At 59.6% G+C, this 13,918-nt stretch overlaps 1 protein-coding gene across 1 annotated transcript; it reads left to right on the forward strand.

The window, feature by feature from the left end:
* The first annotated feature begins 1,799 nt into the window (after positions 1–1,799).
* On the forward strand, positions 1,800–11,030 carry PAX4 (paired box 4). The gene is made up of 9 exons (XM_065580986.1): positions 1,800–1,812; positions 2,982–3,112; positions 3,736–3,951; positions 5,169–5,232; positions 6,749–6,874; positions 7,323–7,405; positions 9,656–9,725; positions 10,731–10,828; positions 10,923–11,030. Exons 1-9 carry the CDS (start codon positions 1,800–1,802, stop codon positions 11,028–11,030), a joined length of 909 nt encoding a protein of 302 aa, XP_065437058.1.
* The last annotated feature ends 2,888 nt before the right edge of the window (positions 11,031–13,918 follow it).

Here is a 13,918-nt window from a genome sequence, read left to right on the forward strand (position 1 = left end):
TTAAGGCCCGGCTTGACAAAGCCCTGGCTGGGATGATTTAGCTGGGAATTGGTCCTGCTTTGAGCAGTAGGTTGGACTGGATGGCCTCTTGGAGTCCCTTCCAACTCTGATATTCTATGATTCTATGAGATCTCCCACCCCGTCTAAGCCAAATTTTCCATGATTATCATCAAATTCCCAGAGCTGACCCATAGTATCTGAACTGGTCCCCACCTCCCAGGCCCCTCTCCGCCGGCTCCTGTCTGTTGTGGTTCCTTTCTGCTGCCTTTCCAGCTTCCCACTTGTGGCCTCCTATGGCAGGCCTGCACAACATGCGGCCCGGGGGCCGTATGCGGCCCGCGTGGGCTCGCTGTGCGGCCCGCGGGGGGGGTGAGTAGGCGGGCTCACTGTGGGGGGTGAGTAGGCAAGCGGCGGGTGAGGGAGGGGGGCTGAGGAGGTGAGTGGGAAGTGGCGGGGGGTGAGTAGGTGAGCTGAGGAGTGTGGGGGGCTGAGGAGGCGAGCGGGCGGCCAGTGGCGGGGGGGGGCAGGTGAGCCGGCAGCAGGGGAGGAGGCGGCTGAGGAGGCAAGCGGGTGGGCAGTGGCAGGGGGTGAGTAGGCAAGCTGGGGGAGGGGGGCTGAGGAGGCGAGCCGCGAGTCGGTAGCTGACCTGTTCTACTGATCTGGTCTGGCTCCCATCCCTTCTCCAAGGGTTGCAGCTGTCTGGAGGTGCCTGCCTTCCACACCTTCCTCATTCACACCTCATTCATTCAACATGGCAATTGATTACAAAGTGGGGGGGAAGATCTTATTCTACTTCTAGCAAAAAAGACATTTTTCTTTTACCTTAATGATACTACCTTAGGGGCCCGCTATAACATATTACCAAGGTTCAATACCGCTGTTTCGGTGGGGCGGTGCTGGGAAAGGAGGGCTTGTTTCTGTGGGGTGGGCAGCGCTGGGGGGGGGTTGTTTCCATGGGGCGGGTGTTGTGTTTCGGGGGGCTGGGCGGCGCTGGGGGGGGTTTCAGCGGGGCCGGGGGGTTTTGGCCCTCAGCTGTTTTCTTTTGAGTAATATGGCCCTCGCCCCTTTACGAGTTGTGCAGGCCTGTCCTATGGTATCCAGAGCCTACAGTAACCCATGGGAGCAGACACCACGGGGATGGGCAGCAGTATAAAACCCTAACAGAGCCATGTAGTTTCCAAGGGATCTGATTCATTCAGAAGCAGTTGTATTGTCTCACCCCGAGTGGGCTCCTCTCACACTCTGGACATGGCAAGGAGCTGCCGGCACACCTGTCTCCGGCCCCTAACCGCTGACTATAACCCAAAGGGAGGTTAGTAAATGCTGTGTGCGCAGCGCCGAGCACAGTGGGGCTGGAGGGGCTCCGGCAGTACGAATGAACGGACACCAATAGGCAGGTCCGAATTCTGTTCCGGAGTTGTGGGGTCTCCTGTCTGTCTCCGCAGAGCGAGACCACCCCGTGCTGGAGAGCTGGCGGGGGTGGGCGGGGGTCACCACCTGGCAAGGGGGAGGGGCAACATTTCCAAGTGACTTAGAGACCTAAGTCCTATTTCCGGAAGTGACTTAGGCACCCGGAAGCCTAAAGCCCCATTGACTTTCCATGAGACTGAGGCTCCTAAGTCACTTGGGAGCTTTTGAAAATTTGACTCTGTCATTGTATGTCTCTGACCCTCTGGTCTCACGTCCCTCCTGCAGCGGCGGGAGGGGGCGTCTGGAATTGCCGCCCCATCGCTCACTGAGCTGAACAACCCTCGGGAGGACGCCCCGGCACTGGGAAGCAGCCACCTGAAGCCTGAGACATGCCGCACCAAGGTGAGAACTGCTTCCCCTCCGAGTGCCGCTCCAGCTTCCAGCCCCCGCACCCCGGGCTGCAGCGAGCCGCAGGGCGGGTGTTACGGCGGATGTGGCTTGGTGCAAAAAGGGGGAAAGAGGCGAGGATGAGGGAATCCAGTCGACTCGCTTTGGCTGGAGAGGGCGGGCTAGTCCCTAGAGCGCAGGAGATGCGGCTTCTCTGAGACTCCTTGGACTGAGAATAGAGCCGGGTCCGAAACGGCCCCCAGCAGACCTCGGAGCCGCCTGAGGGGGTGCGTCCCCCCGGCTCCCCCAGGTGCGGACAGGGTGTATCCCGGGGTGGCAGAGCGCATGGTTAGGGTCACCCCTAATGCCACCCTCCACCTACGTCATGCTGCGGCTTCCCACAGCACAGGGCAAGGCCAACCCTTTCGGGGGGTCCTGGCAGCTAAAACAACGACCCAGGCCCCAGACATCTGCCCCTCCGTTACTGCGGCCCCCTGACCCCCACCTCGCTCCCCTCCAGCCCGCCCCGCCCCGTCTTCCGCGCCCACCAGCCACACAACCTCCCTCCCCGTCGCACCGCCTGCAAACGGCTCCTCCTGGCCCTGCCCTGCTGGCAGGTGAGGGTCGTTCCTGCCAGGGTCCCGCTCGCCCTTCCACCCTCTCCCCGGCCAGCCCCTCCTGCAGACCCAGGTACACCGGCTCTCTCCGCCCTTGCCTGGGGCTCCCCTGGGATCACAAGGAGACACACGCGGATTCCTAGGTCGCTGAGATCCTCCCGGCTGGCCTCCGGCCCGGCATGTCCCCTGGGGATTCCTGCACCAAGCCCGTATCTTGTGGTGGAGCTAGGAGGGAGGGCTGGCTTAGAAAGCGGCATCCGCGCTGCATTGGAGGACGCCAGGTGACAGAGAAGCCGCCGGGTCCCTCGTCCCATTGTTCCAGGGGTTCATTTCCCGCCCCGTTAACACTTCGCACCTGATCTCCCTGGCCCAGCATCCGCCCCCCAGAAACCTCCTCTCCAGGGACCGGAGACAACATGCTCCTGAAACAGTCCCGCGGGCGTCCCCCTGCACCCTCCGCTCCCCTTCCCCAGCCCCCTTGTCTCCTGCTAGGCAGCCTGCGGGGGGGGGGGTCACCTCTCTGCTTGCGGGGGCCCCACGTCACCCGTCTGCCGGGCTCTTCCCCAGGGGCTGGCGGCGTGAACCAGCTGGGGGGGCTCTTCGTGAATGGCCGCCCCCTGCCCCCCTGCAAGAGGAAGAGGATCGTCCAGCTGGCGGCGAGTGGGGTGCGCGCCTGTGACATCTCCCGGAGCCTGAAGGTGGGACTCGGACGGGGGGGCTGGGTAGGGGGGAGGAGGGGAGTTTATTCCTGAGCCCAGCACATGGGCGGAGAGTGAACCTCCCCAACGGCCAGGCCCATGCTCGGCCCCGAGGCCCCACTCCCACGTCCCGCTCTTCCCTCCCCCGCCCCCCGCTCCTCTTCCAGCCCCCGCTTCGCCTCTCCCTCCACGCGGGCCGGGGCTTGGGGCAGGCAGCTCAGCTGGGCTGGCCAGGGCTCCTCTTGCTCTGGCGGGGGGGGGGGGGGTGACAGAAGGGGCGGGGCCTCAGGCCAAAGGGGCGGGGCCTCAAACAGAAAGGGGCGGGGCAGAGGCTAGCCTCCTGGAATGGGGACTTCACGCCCCGCCCGTGTCCCAGCAAATCTACAGATACCAGCAGAACCCACGGGGAGGTCCTGGGGCAGCTGAGAGGAGACAAGCAGAGGCCGAAGGGCAAAAGCCACGCAGGGAAGGGCCGGGGGGAGCCTGGCAGCAGAGGGCCAAGGGAGGCTGGCAGGGAGGGTGCTGATTTACGGGGCTTGATCCCCTATTTCTCCCATCTCCTTAGGCCCCCGAGTCCCCACCCGGCGCCCCCGCCTCAGTGTCTCTCTCTCTCTGTGCCGCAGGTATCCAATGGCTGCGTCAGCAAGATCCTGGGCCGCTACTACCAGACAGGCGCCGTGGAGCCGAAGGCCATCGGCGGCAGCAAGCCCCGCATGGCCACCCCAGAGGTGGTGGCCCGAATCGCGCAGCTGAAGCTGGAGCACCCGTCCATCTTCGCGTGGGAGATCAGGAGGAAGCTGGGCTCCGAAGGCATCTGCGCCAGCGACCGGACGCCCAGCGTAAGCCACCGCCCGCAGAAGTCACAGAGCCCGGTCCTGGGCTGGCGCCGAGGGCTGGAACTGCAGGGCTCTGGCCCTCCGCTTCCACCCCAGGCGATGCACAGTCGGCTGGGAGCGGCTCTACTCTTGCTACTGTCTAGGGCAAGCCAAGGGTATGGGGAGGGGGCGCTCACTACCCGGACTGCCCCCTCCAGACTCGCCATCCATCGGCACTTTCTCACAGGCTCCACGGGCGAAGTGGCTGGAGGAGGGGTCAGGAGGAGATGGGACATGGCCTGCCAGATGGCGCAGCGAGGGCCTCCCACGCAGAGGGGAAGGAAGTGGGGGGAGAAGCGGACAGCGGGGGGAATGATGGGGAACTGCCCTGAGAGCGGCGGGGGGTGGGCGCTCATGCCAGAGGTGCCGTTACTGCCCCGACACACCGTGGGGCTGGTTCTGTTGGAGACCCAAGTGGCACCACCCGTCTGCCTGTCAGGTCAATGGAATCGACTGTGCAAAGACAGCGCCTGGCACTTCCCGAGGCCAGTGAGAGCACTGCGCGCAGGGGGCGCCCCCGGTGAAAGCCAGGCTGTTTTCTGGGAGGCTCCCCCACAATGGAGCGAATTCCCAGGGGAAATCAGGACGCCCCTCACCTGAGTGTTCCCAGAGAGAGGGGCTCACTAGCTTTCCCTCGGTGGCATCCGGTGCTATCCCCCGGGGCGGACCGCAGCGACCAATCTATCAGAAGGGCCCCAGACAGACAGAGAGAGAATAAAATGTCACCCCCAGGGTCACAGCACAGGGTTAGATTTTCTAATCACAGAGTCTCTCCAGTTTCCATCTCTGATTTGCGGATTGTCTCGCTGCAAATATTATTATTATTCCATTGAAATTAAAGGGCTTTCCAGCTTTCCAGCTCCTTGGGCGCAGATGGGCGCTGTCCCTTGGGGTGGCGATTCCACAGCACGAACCCAAGCGCAGTCAGGGAAACTCAGGAGCACCGGTGTCCTTCTGGAGGTTCGGCTCCGAGACTGACGCTTCGAGACTTCCACAACTCCAGGCCTGCCCGCATCTGGACCCCAGCTGCCCCACGTCTCCGTCTACACGCCCTGGGCCAAATGAAGTCAACAGAGACACTCCTGTTGACTTCACTCCCCCGGCGAGAGCCGCTTAGCTCCAGGGTCTGACTGGGTCACTGACTCTGGCCCCAAGCGACTCCCTGCGTCTTCTTTGCCCAGGTGTCCTCCATCAACCGGGTGCTGAGGAACCTGCAAGGGGACATGCGGCTCACAGCTGACTTTGGTTTCATGATGGAGCCATCACCACCAGGTGAGACACGCCGTGGAAAGTCCCCAGCATGTAACAGGAACACGCTCGTAACATACATCCGTGGAGAGACACTCACGTGTACCCTCTGTCACGGAGTGAGGGGGGACACCAGGCCCTGCACCCCCGGCTTCCTGCAATTCACCAGGACTCTCAGCCAGCCAGTAAAGCAGAAGGTTTATTTAGAGGACAGGAACACAGTCCAAGACAGGTCTTGCAGGCACAGACAACAGGACTCCCCCTCAATTAGGTCCATCTTCGGGTCCCAGGGCACCACAGCCCCCTTGGGCGGTCAGAGCCCTGTCTGCCTCCCAGCCCTTCCACCAGCCAGCTCTGAAACTCCCTCCCCTTTGTTCCATTTCCCAGGCAAAGGTGTCACCTGGCCTCTAACCCCTTCCTGGGTTCTCATGTTACATGCTCAGGTATCTTCCCTCGGCCAGTCTCCCATCCCCCAATGCAGACTATCCTAGCCACACTCCCCTGTCAGCATTCACAGACCACATTAAGAACAGTCCCAGTTCGTCACCCCTCCCCACCCAACCACACACAGATTGCCACCCCCGCAGACATCTCCTCCAGTGGCCTCTATGCAGCGGGCGCTGACCTGTCCCCCAGCGGTAGCGTCTGTACAACCAGAGCCCCCTCCAAGGCCCTGCTAACACAAAACTGGTAGGTAGCAGCTCCCTCCACTCTGGGAAACGCATCAGAACGACCCACTTAGAATCCTAGAATCTCAGGGTTGGAAGGGACCTCAGGAGGTATCTAGTCCAACCCCCTGCTCAAAGCAGGACCAATTCCCAACTAACTGATCCCAGCCAGGGCTTTGTCAAGCCTGATCTTAAAAACCTCTAAGGAAGGAGGTGCTGGCAGACCCATATTTTAATCCTAACCCCACAAATTCCTTCCCTCCTGCCAAGGGAAACCCCGGAGAGCAGGCGCAGGTGGCCTGGGCCAGTATCAACTGCTCTGGGTCAGCCTCTTGGGGGTCTGAGACCTCCTCCCCCTGGGACTAGCAAGCACAGCACACACCATCCCCAAGGGGTAGGGAGACTCTTCAGTCACTCGCCCGCGCCCCCTTTGGATGGCTGGTCAGTGTCCTGGGGGACACCGCGGCCAGTCCTTGGTGGGTGGAGGGAGAGGCGCTTCTAAGGGCAGAGATCAAAGCGGGGGAAAGAAGGGGGCAACTCCAAGGGGCCCCATTGTCGTCCCCTCCAGAACGCTCCCACGGAGACATTTATTATTATTAGCACCGTATTGTGCACCGTGCATGCCGTTCTATCAGTGAACAGCTCGGGATTCTGCGTCTAGCTCCCAGCCCCATTGCTGGCCTCCCCCTCCCCGCCCCCAAGGAGACCACCCCTCCCAGCATCCCTGCAGACCGTTTGAGTGGCCACCCGAAAGGAAAGCGCCGCTCCACCCGGCGCGCTTCACTCCCCTCTCCCCTGCGCTGCAGGTTCCCCCTGGCCGGGAGAAGCCGTCAGCAAGGGCTCAGCAGAGGCGCCCGCGTCCCGGTGGCCCCCTGGGAGGAGCTCAGCGTCGGCCAGGGGACCCCCGCCGGGCGTCCAGCACCGGAACAGGACGATCTTCTCAAGCCAGCAGTCCGTGGCCTTGGAGAAAGGTGACGGGATTGAGGGCTGGGAGTGAAGCCGCGATCTGATTCTCTCTCTCTCTCTCTCTCTCTCTCTCTCTCTCTCTCTCTCTCTCTCTCACACACACACACACACACACACACGTACACTCAGGCCAGGGCTTTCCAGCTTCAGAGCATGACCCAAGCGCTGATGGACAGGGTCCGGAAGGCACGTCCCCCAGGGGCAGGTTATGCCCTAATTGTCATTTCAATCGTCCTCTGGAGCAGCTGGCGCTAGTTACGGTGGGACCCCGGCTCCGAATCAGCCGGGCCATTCTCATAATCCTAAAGAGATCCCTGTTGAGATCAGTGGGGAGGAGGCATTGAGGGCAGGGTGCGGCCCTGTGTTGTGGGGGAGGCGTTGACCTAGCTGTGCGTCTCTGGGGTGGTAGCTGTGGGCCAAGGCAGGATGACTTTGCTCCAAACTCCCTTCCAGAATTCCAGAGAGGGCAGTACCCCGACTCCGCTACCCGGGAGAAACTGGCCTCGGCCACCCAGCTCCCCGACACCACCATCAGGGTAAGTGGGAAAAGCCCCTGATTTACCCCCCCCCCCCCAAGCTGGCTCTGCGCATGCAAACCCAGGCTGGTGCCAGCTGTGTTTGCACACCTGTGCGAGTGCGAGAGCACGTGTACGTGCAGAGTAGTGTCTGGTCGTGAGCAGACCTGGGCAACACGTTTTGGCTGAGACTTTGTTCCAGTAAAAGATGCAGATTTGGCGACATCAAAACGTAAAAAAATCCCCTCCCCCCAATGAAAATGTTTCATTTTGACCATTTTGAAACAAAAAACATTTGGATTGTTTGGTTGGAAATGACTTGTCGTCTCGAAATGTCCTTTATTCTTTTTTGAAATTTCAAAAACATTACAAATGGCCCAGATCGAAACACAGCCCCTGGTTCACAACTTTCCTATTTGCCGAATGTTTGGAATTTTGTATTTTCCGTCCGACCCCAAATGATATTTTTTCCGACCTTTCGAAATCGCCAGAGAACCAAACCTCTGTACTTCACGCAGCTCCCTCGGGGTTAGTGACTGTCAGTGAGCAAATGAGCGTGCGGCGAGAGTGCCGCTGCGTGTGAACGGACGTGTCTCCGCGTGTGCACAGCCGTTCCGGGACCCAGGGGAAGGCTCTGGGCGTCTCCCCAGCACCTTGGCCAGCTACCAGGTGGGAGGCAGACTGCCCGGGAGCTCAGATGTCATTGCCATCTTGGGGTAACTTGCAGTCAGTCCCACGCTGGTGTGTCTAGACCGGTGCAAGGGCGCCACCCAGAGGAGAATGTGGGGGACAGCAGCTAATTTCTGAGTCTGAAGCTCTGGGTATTTTTGTCCTCTCCTTTGCTGAACCAACGGGTCCCAGGCGAGGGCTGATTGGTCTCTTTGCTGGCGGATGGACTGTGGCTCTGCGGACACATATTGGCCGTGCCATGGGGGTGTCAGATCATGAGACAACAGTCACACACACACACACCAGCAGGCACAGCCAGGTAGAGCATTCTGGAAACACAAATCTCACACGCACACACATTCTCATATGTATTCTGGATGCACTTCCTAACGCCAGCTATAAATCACGGTGTCTTGGGGAATATTGAGAAAGATGACCTCTCTTAGGACCAGGCACTGGGGCGTACTGCTGCTCGCTCACCAAGCTACAAAGCATTGGCTTTGTTTGGAATAGCTCAGACAAATGACACCATCATTGTATTACACCAGCCTGCTAAGACAGCATTGCTACTACACACTGCCCAGGCTGTCACGTGACACACTCACAAACCCCTGGGAAACACACACACACACGCTGGGGCAAAGTCTCCTGGGCCTTGTGCCTGCAATAATCTTTTACCACTATGCAAAGTGGAGGCAAAGTGTTTCTGATCTGGGTTTGTTTAGCATATCTTTGCACAGCGGTAAAAGGCCCCACCAGTGGCAAGGCAGAGATGCCAGCCCCCCCATTCTCTCTTCCACACGCAGTGAGACGTGTCTCGTCTATGCCCCATTTTGCCAGGCGAGCAGCCAGCCCCGGCTTAGAAAAGACATTCCAAATTGCCAGAGTTTTGCCCTGGCACCCAGGTTCGTGGCCATTAATGCATTAGAGACCGAGCAGAGCAAAGCTTTGGGGCGGGGTGTGAGGATTTAGGGCTGTCGTCATGCGGATGCCCTATCTCCAGCCCCAAATGTTCCAAAACTCACGCATATGGCTCCAAAAAAAAGCAGGAGATTGAAAAAAATAACTAGTTGGGGAGGGCTCTGAGTTACTTTAGAGAATTCTTTCCCAGGTGTCTGGCTGCTGGGTCTTGCCCACACGCTCAGGGTCCAACTGATCGCCAGATTTGGGGTTGGGAAGGAATTTCCCCCCGGCTCAGATTGGCAGAGAGCCTGGGGGATTTTCGCCTTCCTCTGCAACATGGGGCATGGGTCATTTGCGGATGTAAATGGGGGATTCTCTGTAACTTGACATCTTTAACCCATGGTTTGAGGACAGCAGTAACTCAGCCAGAGTGTAGGGGTCTGTCACAGCAGTGGGTGGGTGAGGTTCTGTGGCCTGCGATGTGCAGGAGGTCAGACTAGATGATCATGATGGTCCCTTCTGGCCTTAACATCTGTGAGTCTATGAATTTCCTTTTTCGTTGCCTTCTGGGTTTGGAGCCTTTAGGGGCCAGATCGTCCAGCTTTTCATGAGTGTTTGGGTGCACCCAGCCTGGAAGGGTGCAGTGGATCATTGGGGGATTGGGGCAGGTCACTGACCGTCTCCCTTCTCCTGTGCTAGGTTTGGTTTTCAAACCGAAGAGCCAAATGGAGACGAGAGGCAAAGCTGAAGCTGGAGACTGACCGTGCAGGTGACAATCTCCGTGCATTGCTGCGTCGTGACGCTCCCAAGGGAGCTTTGACAGTCCTGTCCCCTCCGTGCACCTCCTCTCTCCCCGAGTCAAATGCTCTGGTCTGGAAGCAGCCTGTAGACAGCTGCCCAGACACCCCCAGGCAGTCTCTGATGGGCAGCAATGTCATTTATATCATCTGTCCTTCCCATCTCACTCTGCCCATGCAATTCAACCCTTCACTGCCACTGGCATCCAGGACTGGTTCAGCCAACACATTGTCATTTCATTTTCAACCTCTAGGAAAACCTTCTCCCCTTCAAATTCTTGGGCAGCCGCATGGGCTGGGTTCAGTACAGCTGCCACCTTCATGGGCGCCCCCACAGTGCCAATACCAGCTCTCCACGGATGCCCAAGCTCTGGGTTAGACATTGGAGAAGACTCTAAGTACTCTAAGGCTAGTGGAGCACAGGAATATCTCACCGAGGGAGGCCGTGCAAGCCCTCTTTTAAGAACAGATCAGCCAAACACCTGTCAGGGATGAGTTACATGTATTTGGGTTTGCCTCAGCAAAGTGGGGGGAAAGGGGTGGACTTGATTCCTTAAGGTTCCTTCCAGCCGTTTGTAGGATTCATACCTATGAAGATTGTTCTGTGGCGCTCTATGAGATTCTTGCCCCGGAAGTTGGTAGAGAGACGCCAAGATCATTTTTAATAAGGAAGTTGGAGAAGGGATCCAGGAGTCAGGATGCCTGGTTCTATTCCCAGCTCCGGGAAGGAGTGTGAGCTAGTGGCTGAAACAAGGGACTGGGAGTCAGGACTCCTGGGTTCTGTTCACGGCTCTGTGGCTGACGTGCTGTGTGATCTTGGGCAAGTCACTTCACTTCTCTGCACCCCAGTTATGAAATGGAGGTGATGACTTTCCCCGGTGGACGGGTGGCTGTGAGGCTCGTGAATGTTTGTAAAGCACGTGGCAGCCGTCGCTAGCGAAGCGTCCATACGATATTCTCTTCCTTGCCTCGCCCAGGGTCGTGGTGTGACTGGATTCTGTCCCCCTTTGCACCAACTCCCCAGGCCTTTGCTGCTTTTCATCCGTCCTCAATGACCGACACCATCTCCACACAGGTAGGCAGTGTGCCCAGATCTCCCCCTGGGCCAGCTCTGCCTGGGAGGCTAACCCTAGACCCAGGGTTTTTCCCGTTTCCGGTGTAATCCACAGGCTTCCCCTCTGCCCGCCAGACCCACCCCGTCAGCCAGCAACGGGGCTCTGGCCCTTCTCCCAGGGGATGATCCCGGCTGGATCCACCCCGTCAGGACGGTGGATTAGAGTATAGCAAACTAAGACCCCCATGAGTTCTGAATGGGCGCGTCCACACGGGGGTTTAATGCACTTTAACATCACAGCGTTAGTTAATGCATTTTAACTCTCCGGAGGGCTCCCACGTAGACGAGTCCTGAAGGAGCAAAGCAGCTGGATTCCTGTGAGAGAGGAGCTGGCCCGGAGCAGGCTGGGGCCCTGAGTCTGGAGCGTCCCATCAAGCATGGCCTTGCTCCTAGCAGGGTGCTGGTGGCCGCTGCCCAGCGATGTTCTCTGGGTGACCTTCCCAGTGGGTGACGACTCTCTCCTTTCTGCTCCCCTCACAGCACCTGGCTGCCTCCCCAGACACCCCCAGCTTCACTGTCTACCCGGGGACCTCCCAGCCACTGCATCTGAGCGCCTCTCCGCCCGGCGCTTGGGAAGAGCCTTGCTGTGGTAAGTGGGGCTGGACGACTCCAGGCCTGGCTCCTGCACCGCGTGGTTTCCACAGCGTCCCCGGCTCAGCCCGTGGGGTAATAGGGCCAGGGACGTCTGTCCTCCACTGCTCCATGGGAGGGGGTGGATAGCTCAGAGAGGGCACAGATGAGTAACCCAGAGGGAGAGCACCCCGTGCCTCTGCCCCCCACAAGGCTCCAGTGACAGGGGAGAAGGAGTGAAGTCCCCCTCTTTCCCTCCTCTGGAGACTCCATCTCAGGCAGAAAGAAGACCTCAGGGGTGGGGAGGAGACAGGCAGGGCACCTGGGGGAGGGGATCCCAGGACAGCCCCCACCCATCACTGCCATGTGCACCCAGCTCTGAAGGCCTCTCCTCCAGGGATGCCCCCAGCTCCAGGCTCGCTGGGGATTCACCCAACCCCAGTTAGAAGGGGAAGAACCAAATGACATGGGCCTGGCTGATCCTTTGTTCTTTCGCTGCAGGGCTGGCTCCCGGGGGCACTCTGCCTCCAGCTTCTTGGAGGCCAGCTCTGGCCCTCCCTCCCTTGGACGCCTCACCCTTCGCTCTCCCCGGTGGTGCCCCGCAAGTCCCCTTCTCTCTGCCGCCCAGTGCCACAGCGATGCCCCCCTTGCACCCTCCTACTCCCCCTCTGCTGTCCAGAGCCCAGTTCCTCTCCGAGGATCGGACGCCTGGGTTCCATCCCCGCAACCCCGGCTCAGCAGCAGCCTTTGGACACTTCCACTCCAGGCTTCAGGGCTTATGATGTTTCCCTGGTGTACTCGGAAGGCAGGAGGCCCCAAAGATGGGCTGCCCTGCCCCTTGTTGACTTGCAGCCGGGCGGGAGCCCACATAACCCCGTTGTCTAAACCATTCCCTAAGGGGAAATCTGACGCTGAACCTGGGCTCAAGGCGTCTAAGCAACTTCATGGCCCCGATGCTGCTGATTGTCATTAGAGATGTACCTCCCCATCGCTGCGAGCTGCCCGCTACCCCGGAGAACACTCAGCTGTTAGACCCCTCCCCGTCAGCACGCACTCCCGCAGCCATGGGAGGATGGGCCACAGCCCCTGGGGCTCTTGGCCGGGCTCTCAGAAGGGGCCCAAGCACAGAGATGGGGTTATCCTTAATGAACCACCCTGTCAGGGAGTGTGGGGGGACACAAGGCCCTGCACCCCCGGCTTCCTGCGATTCACTATGGCTCTCAGCCAGCCAGTAAAGCAGAAGGTTTATTTAGAAGACAGGAATATAGTCCAAGATAGGTCTTGCAGGCACAGACAACAGGACCCCCCCCCCAATTAGGTGCATCTTGGGGTCCCAGGGGCACCACAGCCCCCTGGGGGGGGGGGGTCAGAGCCCCGTCTGCCTGCCAGCCATTCCACCAGCCAGCTCCTGAAACTCCCTCCCTTCCCAGCCTTTGTTCAGTTTCCCAGGGAAAGGTGTCACCTGGCCTCTAACCCCTTCCTGGGTTCTCATGCTACATGCTCAGGTATCTTCCCTCGGCCAGTCTCCCATCCCCCAATGCAGACCATCCTAGCCACACTCTCCTGCCTTCCCAGCCAACACTCCCCACTCAGCATTCAAAGACCACATTAAGAACAGTCCCAGTTCGTCACATCTCTCCCCCCTTCGAGACCGAACTGAGCAGGGTCACTTTAGCCAGTGACCCGGGGAAGTTCGAACTACCCCCATTCCCATGGATGCCCCCGCATCCCTCCCATTCCTTGGTGAGAATTACACCAGGCCCTTCCAGTTTCACGCCCCCCCTGAGGTCTGGTGTGCTCGATGACACTCGTAGTTCGCATGGGGGAAGGTTTATGCGGCCTGTGCCTTTTTCCCACCCCAATACCCCTGGGGTTCCAACTGGGCTGGGGTCTTCTCCCAGCGTTCCAGTCTGGAGGTCAGTGATTCGGTCTCTCTTGGTTCAGAGCCCCCCCTTTTGACCTTGGCCACCCTCTGGAAAGGCTCCTCTATGGTTGGCAAGGGTCCTAAGGCCATTTTCCCCTTGTCCCAGGCCTTCCTCCTCCTCTGACAGGGGTCACAGGATGCGCAGTACTGTCAGACAGTAACAAAGACCCCAGGCCAGTAAAAGCTCCGTAGCAGCCTCTGCTGGGTACGCCAGGTTCCCTGGTGCCCTGAGAGGGGAATGTCATGGGCCCGGCACAGCAGCTGGCGGCGATACTTCTGGGGTACCACCAGCTGCCTCCTGAACCCCCCTGACTCCATTTTCCCTGGGGGAGCCCATTCTCGGTACAGGAACCCCTTCTCCCACAGGAACCTTTTCCAGCCACCTCTCTCCATGGTCTGCACCGCACTGAGGTCGGCCAGGTCCCTTATCTTCCGCAAGGAGGGATCTCTCTGCACCTCGGCCTGGAACTCAGCAGCTGGGACAGGGATGGGCACCTGCTCTCTCTTGCCGGCTGGGTCTCTACCCAGTCAACCCTCTGTGGGTTGGGTCTGCTCAG

This window comes from Chrysemys picta, chromosome 1 (genome assembly GCF_011386835.1).
Source record: "Chrysemys picta bellii isolate R12L10 chromosome 1, ASM1138683v2, whole genome shotgun sequence".
NCBI lineage: Eukaryota > Metazoa > Chordata > Testudines > Emydidae > Chrysemys > Chrysemys picta.